The 8,518-nt window shown below is 42.9% G+C and overlaps 1 protein-coding gene across 1 annotated transcript; it reads right to left on the bottom strand.

Moving 5' to 3' along the window:
* Positions 1-384: 384 nt before the first annotated feature.
* On the bottom strand, positions 385-6,287 carry tent5c (terminal nucleotidyltransferase 5C). Its single transcript, XM_060929578.1, has 2 exons — positions 5,979-6,287; positions 385-5,096 (listed from the first exon to the last, which is right to left on the bottom strand). The coding sequence occupies exon 2, from the start codon at positions 5,072-5,074 to the stop codon at positions 3,917-3,919; it is 1,158 nt and encodes a 385-aa protein (XP_060785561.1). The 5' UTR covers positions 5,075-5,096; positions 5,979-6,287; the 3' UTR covers positions 385-3,916.
* Between the last annotated feature and the right edge of the window lie 2,231 nt (positions 6,288-8,518).

Here is an 8,518-nt window from a genome sequence, read left to right as displayed (position 1 = left end):
GTAATCCTAGTGTGTACTGTTAACCATTTTTCAACTTTGGATTGTATTGTGATAGAAAGCTTCTCACACTTGTAAAATGACTTCTAACCTCAGACAAGGTTAACTTGTATTCTAAGCGTACCAGCTCATTAGCAATACATACAAATCATACATACACGATAGAGTTTTAAAAATAAATCAATGCAAGACAGACCTAACAGCACTCTGTTACCAGCTTGCTGACTCATAGCTTTGTGTTGTGGCATGGCAGTGGGAAATGGTGCAAGGCCATAACGAAGCTCTGCTGGAGACCAGACAATTCCCAAGTGTCCTGGAGAGGTATGTGAAGAAAGACATGCTCCAGTAGCGTGACCTCTTTTTCAAGAATTTGGAACCAGTAACTATTACACACCCCAATTACTCAGATCAGTCTTTCCAAAAAACACCCCACTACCAATTGGGGTCAGTTTCCCAAATGCATCGTAGCACAAAGATCGTTAAATGGTAGAGCAAGCAACAATGAACCACCTCAGTCCTAGTTAAGATGCTCTTAGTGTTAAGAGGCTTTTGGGAATCCCACCCCAGACCTGAAGTGCTGGTTTGTGCACCAAATTGCACGTCCAGCAGAACTGCCACATCACTAACTACCAGTACATTCAAGTTAACCTGCACGTGTCTGGAAATGAACACAAGCTGCATCAAAATGGGGTTTTAATACTTTATTTTTTTTTTTCCCCCTCTTCATACACATTTTCCTGATGTTCAACTCCATCCAAAGGAAAATTTAAGTGAGGTAAAAAGTGCTCAAATTAACTGACAATGCGAAACATTAATAAACCACAACACACCAAGTTGACAAAAGCTCCCCTCCAAAAAAAAAAAAAAAAAATCCACATCTTAAGCTCTTCAGCTCACTCAATCATAGGCACAGTCAGACAAAAACTGCATATCCTACAAGTCATTAGCATCTGGCAAAGGATCCAAAAAAAAAAAAAAGCCTCCAACATCAGCAAAACTTTAGACAATTGTCCAAACCCAGGGAAGTCCTCCCCAGGCACAGAAACAAATGATACAGATGCTTTGAGCCACAGCGCAACAGTACAAGCAAAGCTCATCTTTGTTCACAGAGACAGGAAAGAGAATGTTCAAACGGGGAAGAAAAAAAAACAGCCAAAAAACCAAAATACTTATGCATTAGTATTAACACTACGTATGAATCCATTTCAAATGCCATCTCCCCCCCCCCACACACTTCTGTATACTGAACCTTTAAATAGGTGCCCAGTCAAGCCCCATCATGCCAAGCCTTATCTGGGTGAAGTTCACCTAGACAAGATAAAATGTGCACAATGGCAGCTACAAATGCTCAAGCTGTGCAGATTAAGGAAATGCTGCATCTATAGATCACATCTATGGTCTAAAACCTATCAAGCTGTTTGAATTGATTTCCACAAAATTTAGCAAATAATTTGAGTAACATACTTGGGTTTGCTTTATGGAATTAGGACCACAGACATCTGAGAAATTAACACATTAGGAAGCAGACATCTACATACTCCATTAAGTAGATCCCATCACTCACAGGAGAAAAGTAACATTTCTAGCCAGAATGCAAGTTAAATAACTCAAACACAGCAGCCCTTTGTCCAGGATCCATTCTCAGCCTCACCCAATGTGTTAGAGCTTATACACTTACACAGCTACTTAGGGTTTGGAGTGCAAACAAGATCGCATATGCATTTATAAACTTGGGTATGTGAGGTATTTAGCAATAACTGGTCAGATGCCCAATTGTGCCCTGCTTGGTGGCATTTAAAGCATGAGCAAAGAAGAAATCTATTAATGGAATGACTAGACAACTAGGTTTAAGAAGAGTGGGGTGTAAGGTTTGAGAGAGGACATCAATATAAAATAAACTGACTTGTCACATGACAGGACACCAAAATGTCTAGATCCATAATATACCCTGTACCAATCCCCAACCCTCCCAAAAAAAAAAAACCAGCCCCTCAATTAAGTTGCCATTTTCTGAACAGTTTAAAACGAACATTTAAGTCAATGGCTTTTTCACACCCAGCTATAAACTTACCACCACTAACTGCTACAAAAGTCAAGGGACTTCAGAGCTTTGTTACCAGTTCAGCCATTGGTCCACAGTCTAAATTTCCACAAATCATACCCTGCCCACAAAAAAAAAAAAAAAAAAAGGCACCCAAGTTCAATATGTCCTGACCCAGGGGTGCGACAACAACTGGCAGAGGCTACAGTCACCCTGTCCCATCTTCCCTCAAAGTCTGTGCGTGAAGCAGATAAAAGGCCGAACGTGGCTCTCCAGGTTATCAACTGTTTAGACAGTGCACAGATGCAGAGTAAGCAGAAAGGAGAAAATACGGAACAGCTGTTGGTTCAGAATTAAATTCTTTCAGACAGAGTTTAGTGACAAGCATAAGTTAAAGACATCATGTTAAAGTTGAGGGCATGCAACATGAACCATCCCAGAGGTAAAATCCATAATTGGACTCTACCTAGGGCCACTGTAATGTTTCTGTGAATGGGGCCCTGCTCCAATGACCAGAAAAGGGTTCAGCATGCATCTGTATGAAGAGCAAGAACAGCAGAAGCACATGTAAGGTGTTAATGACAGCAGAAAACCCTGCCCACCTCCCTCCAGCATAGACATATTCTGCCCTGTGCCTCTTAAGATAATTTTAGAGCCATGCAACACCAGTTTGGAGTCTTGTTACACAGCAATGCGAAGCCTGCTAAGGATCACTACAAGACTCAAGAGCACTGGACACCCAACACTATCCTTTTAAGGAAAAGGGGCGTCACAGCCGTGCTCTTGCTCACATGTACACTCATTTAGAATTAAACTGCATGCAGAAGTCACTCAAAGGCAACCTTGTCCTCTTGCTGGCAGACATTACATTATCCATATTAAAAAACACAGAAGGATGAGAAGTTAGCTTCTGAAGAGTTCCCTGCATTGTTACCCTTAAGGAAAGGGGGACCCCACCCTCTACAACTCTGACTTGTCCTAAAACTGACGAACTCGCAGTGCCTGGAAACGCTCGACTAAAAAGCTTTACACCTTCCAGCTGTGTAGACAGAACTTTCTGAAGTTTGTACTGGAATACTAAAAATATATTTTTGCATGCAAACGATGTACGTGGCTGAAGCACACTCAAACAAATGCCATGTAAACTGTACTTTCAACATCTGTATTTAACAAACGTGCAGCATCCTTTACCTCACAACCCTGGTTATGATTAGCTGAGAAACAGAAAGTTAAAATGCTCAAACTGAAAGCTCTTAAGGATATTAGCAGCTCACAGTAGTAAAAAAAAAAAGGAAAAAAAAGAAAAAAAATGAACAAGAAAGGGGGAAAACCCTCCTAATTGCACACTGGAATTTCTGTTCAAGCCTGTGCTTACATGTCACCCCAAATATATATTTTTTTTCCAATTTGTATAACATTTTGTGGGTTTTTTTTCTACATTTTCTGTTTTATCACAAGAAAAAACACTGTCCTTTGAGAAATCTTTGCCTCCTACATCTTTTCCTCCTACAGACAAGTATTTAATACATTAGAGAGGGATAAGGCACAATAATCAGGTCGCAAAAATTTCATTACTCAGATTAGGAACAGAAAGGCAACAAAATCTGTGAAACAAATTTAAGGGAGTATTTGATTTCCCCTCCAATATAGATAATCCAAACTCTAAAAATATATATATTACTTTGAATCCAAAAAAGGTCTTGACACATTGGCAGATAATTCAGCAGAGTCCCCAAAAAAAAAAAAAAAAAAAAAAAACCAACAAATATAGACCCGAATGCTTGTCCTTTTAAATATCCTTTATGCCCACACAGGGAAACAACCACTCCACCACACAGCTGCTCATTTCCTTCATTAATAAAGCATCAGTTGAGAGCCTTAGTTACATGGTAGCCATGTTGGAATGGACTGGTTACAAGCGGCCACATAGTAGTTACTGAAGTTCAGGTCACGGACATAAGGTGCTGGTTGGTAGTAACAGGTCACATTAGAGGCATCCGGTATGACATTCTGTTCTGCAAGCACCCGGAACGCTGTGAGTGAGATGAGGTTAAGTGTCTGCCTCCTCTCATGTCCCATGAGGCAGACTGTGCTCTCGTTCACAACCCGTCGCAGGATCATGAGGTAGTCATACTTGCTTTTCTCCTCACCCACAAAGTGACTCTGCAGGTAGGCCTCAAGTTTCCGTTGCTGCTCGCCAATGTCAGGAAAATCAATGAAGAAGCGTGAGCACATATAGCGCTCCAACGCTTTGAACTCCTCCTCGTCTGTGGGCCTGAACTCTCTCACCAACAGGTTACAATATTTCAGCAAGCCACCTCCACGGATCTCCTCTGGCCTTTTGGTGGCAATCAGCTTGTTCCTGAGGTGGTCTAGAGCCACAGCAAAGTCACCATACATGCTCTCCCCCACCACACTAGGGTGGAAATGCTGAGACATCGGCTTTTCTGAGAAGTCATAATAAGACAGCACAGAGTCCAAAATTATCTGGAAGGAGTCCACGCTAAACTCAAACTGCCTGCGGATCGAATCCACGAACTTGAGCTCCACATTGCGTCCGTTATTGTTGGACAGGGAGATAAGGGACCAGCGGTCCTGCTCTGTGTACACTTTGACCAGTTTCTGCACGTAGGCCTCCTTCAGGGTCATGTGTGTAATCTTCTCCTTGTTAACCCCTTCCGGCAGGAAGTCCAACAAAGTGCTCAGCACGACATCTTTGATGAGCTGGAACTCCGTCTCATGGGGGAGATCAACTCTGAAGATGACATCCAGATCTTTGTAGCTCCAGCCAATGTCCTTCACCAGCACGTGACTAGCAGAGGAACCATTTAAGCGGACATCGCTGACTTTGATGCCACTCTGCTCAAGCCGGTTGCGCACCTTCTGGACGATTTCCTTCAGCCGCACCTCCAGCGTGGGGAAGTTGCCTCTGCCGTGAACCGGCACCGGCTCGCTCAGTACCTCATTTAATCGGCTCACCTGCTCCCAAGTAAGGACACGCTTGCTGCTGTTTGAGGCCTCGGCCATGCTCGCCATCCTCAGGGTTCTTGCAAAGAAACTAATGAAGGGAAAAAAAAGAGGGGTTATATGGCTAATTGTATGCATGTGACAGTACCAGAAAAACAAAACCACACATCAGGATTACATAATAGAAGTAGTGATAACACTCCTAGGAAAATTATAATGAACAAAACGGCTGTGACATGCAGATAAACATGTAAACTTTGGAACAGAGCAGTGAGAGAAGAGAAGCTTCTTCCCCCCCCCCACACCAACTCCCACAAAGGCCAAGCAGCTTTCAGTAACAACCGACAGCTCTCCGACACCGGGCTCCACACGGAAATCTTTTTTTTTCTGTAAATTTAGACCCTGAACAGAAACTCCCATTTGTTTTAAATGAAAAGGGAAATATGTTGATAAGCCTGTTTAGAAGCACGCGCTTTGAACAGACGAGCACGCGCTTCGAACAGACGAGCACGCGCTTTGAACAGACGAGCACGCGCTTGCTGCGCGAGCTTTCCACCATTACTACACACACACAGCCTAACTGGCTTTAGAATAAAACCTCCAGAGAAAAAAGAGAGAGGGAGAGAGAGAGGGAGAGAGAGAGGGAGAAGGCGGACTGCTGAAGCTGCCGACTAACACTCATCCTCATCACTATACGAGCTGGAGCTTCAGACACACAGTGAGGAAGAGTGTCTTCACACAGATAGACATGTGACCACTTTACCAAACCATACTGGTGAGTTCGGATCCAGAGAGTCCGATAGCAGCATTCTGTCACTTCACCAGCACCGTGAAAGTGTCGGAGTAACACACACAGCCAAGTGAAGACACTTTTTTTACACTCATGACGCGTAAAGCAGAGGAAGGGAGAGAGAGAATCGCTCAAACGTGGGAGAGAGAGAGAGAAAGCATGGATACAAATATATACTCAAACCTGCTGTCAACTCCGGATCCACTTGAAGCGCTCAAATGAAAGAGTGGAGAGAAAGAAATAAAAGGGGGGGAAAAAAGAAAGCAGGGCCGTTATCTAAAGTTTTGCGGCTCCATCCACGCGCTGGGCAGCTCGCCGCTCCGGGTAAATTTCTGCTCTTCTGACTCCACAGCGCTGCCTCGCCTTCTTATAGGCCGAACAGCATGCTGGGTAAAAACATATTTAAAAAAAAAAGATCCGCCTTTCCCGATGACGCACTATATTTCTAAGCCTTGGCTTTGTATAATTCAGATTAAAGAGCTTTAGGTCGGCTGGTTTTTACTGTATTGTTTGGAGCATATTATTTCCCACAGACTGCCGGAAGTGAAAGAACACAGCTCTTCCAGCTCTAGGAGTGTAAATACACACGGGGTTCCACCCCCTCGGATGCTCTCTGCGAGCCTGTGATTGGCTGAACAGGTTTTGCGTTGCCTAGTAACCATCCGTCTTGCTCAAGTCCCTTTAGTTCTGGCGTGTATTAGCCGCCTCATGCTTTGATTAATTAACTATTTTGCCCTCTCTCTCTCTCTCTCTCTCTCTCTCTCTATATATATATATATATAGAGAGAGAGAGAGAGAGAGAGAGAAAATAGTTAATTTTTTTGTTGATAGATAGATATGAGAGAGGCAAAATAGTTAATTAATAAACAGATAGAGAGACAAAATAGTTAACAATTTTTTTAGTTTATATACATACAACCCCGATTCCAAAAAAGTTGGGACAAAGTACAAATTGTAAATAAAAACAGAATGCAACGATGTGGAAGTTTCAAAATTCCATATTTTATTCAGAATAGAACATAGATGACATATCAAATGTTTAAACTGAGAAAATGTATCATTTAAAGAGAAAAATTAGGTGATTTTTAAATTTCATGACAACAACACATCTCAAAAAAGTTGGGACAAGGCCATGTTTCCCACTGTGAGACATCCCCTTTTCTCTTTACAACAGTCTGTAAACGTCTGGGGACTGAGGAGACAAGTTGCTCAAGTTTAGGGATAGGAATGTTAACCCATTCTTGTCTAATGTAGGATTCTAGTTGCCCAACTGTCTTAGGTCTTTTTTGTCGTATCTTCCGTTTTATGATGCGCCAAATGTTTTCTATGGGTGAAAGATCTGGACTGCAGGCTGGCCAGTTCAGTACCCGGACCCTTCTTCTATGCAGTCATGATGCAGTATGTGGTTTGGCATTGTCATGTTGGAAAATGCAAGGTCTTCCCTGAAAGAGACGTCGTCTGGATGGGAGCATATGTTGCTCTAGAACCTGGATATACCTTTCAGCATTGATGGTGTCTTTCCAGATGTGTAAGCTGCCCATGCCACACGCACTAATGCAACCCCATACCATCAGAGATGCAGGCTTCTGAACTGAGCGCTGATAACAACTTGGGTCGTCCTTCTCCTCTTTAGTCCAAATGACACGGCGTCCCTGATTTCCATAAAGAACTTCAGTTGACCACAGAACAGTTTTCCACTTTGCCACAGTCCATTTTAAATGAGCCTTGGCCCAGAGAAGATGTCTGCGCTTCTGGATCGTGTTTAGATACGGCTTCTTCTTTGAACTATAGAGTTTTAGCTGGCAACGGCGGATGGCACGGTGAATTGTGTTCACAGATAATGTTCTCTGGAAATATTCCTGAGTCCATTTTGTGTTTTCCAATACAGAAGCATGCCTGTATGTGATGCACTGCCGTCTAAGGGCCCGAAGATCACGGGCACCCGGTATGGTTTTCCAGCCTTGACCCTTATGCACAGAGATTCTTCCAGATTCTCTGAATCTTTTGATGATATTATGCACTGTAGATGATATGTTTAAACTCTTTGCAATTTTACACTGTCGAACTCCTTTCTGATGTTGCTCCACTATTTGTCGGTGCAGAATTAGGGGGATTGGTGATCCTCTTCCCATCTTTACTTCTGAGAGCCGCTGCCACTCCAAGATGCTCTTTTTATACCCAGTCATGTTAATGACCTATTGCCAATTGACCTAATGAGTTGCAATTTGGTCCTCCAGCTGTTCCTTTTTTGCACCTTTAACTTTTCCAGCCTCTTATTGCCCCTGTCCCAACTTTTTTGAGATGTGTTGCTGTCATGAAATTTCAAAATGTCTCACTTTTGACATTTGATATGTTGTCTATGTTCTATTGTGAATACAATATCAGTTTTTGAGATTTGTAAATTATTGCATTCTGTTTTTATTTACAATTTGTACTTTGTCCCAACCTTTTTGGAATCGGGGTTGTACATACACTTTAATATATATATATATATATATGGGTGGCACGGTGGTGTAGTGGTTAGCGCTGTCGCCTCACAGCAAGAAGGTCCGGGTTCGAGCCCTGTGGCCGGCGAGGGCCTTTCTGTGTGGAGTTTGCATGTTCTCCCCGTGTCCGCGTGGGTTTCCTCCGGGTGCTCCGGCAGGTTAGGTTAACTGGTGACTCTAAATTGACCGTAGGTGTGAATGTGAGTGTGAATGGTTGTCTGTGTCTATGTGTCGGCC

The sequence above is a fragment of the Neoarius graeffei genome, chromosome 9 (assembly GCF_027579695.1).
Source record: "Neoarius graeffei isolate fNeoGra1 chromosome 9, fNeoGra1.pri, whole genome shotgun sequence".
NCBI classification, from domain to species: Eukaryota; Metazoa; Chordata; class Actinopteri; order Siluriformes; family Ariidae; genus Neoarius; species Neoarius graeffei.
Note: the sequence above shows the minus strand (reverse complement) of the source record. Positions and strands in the feature narration are given on the sequence as shown.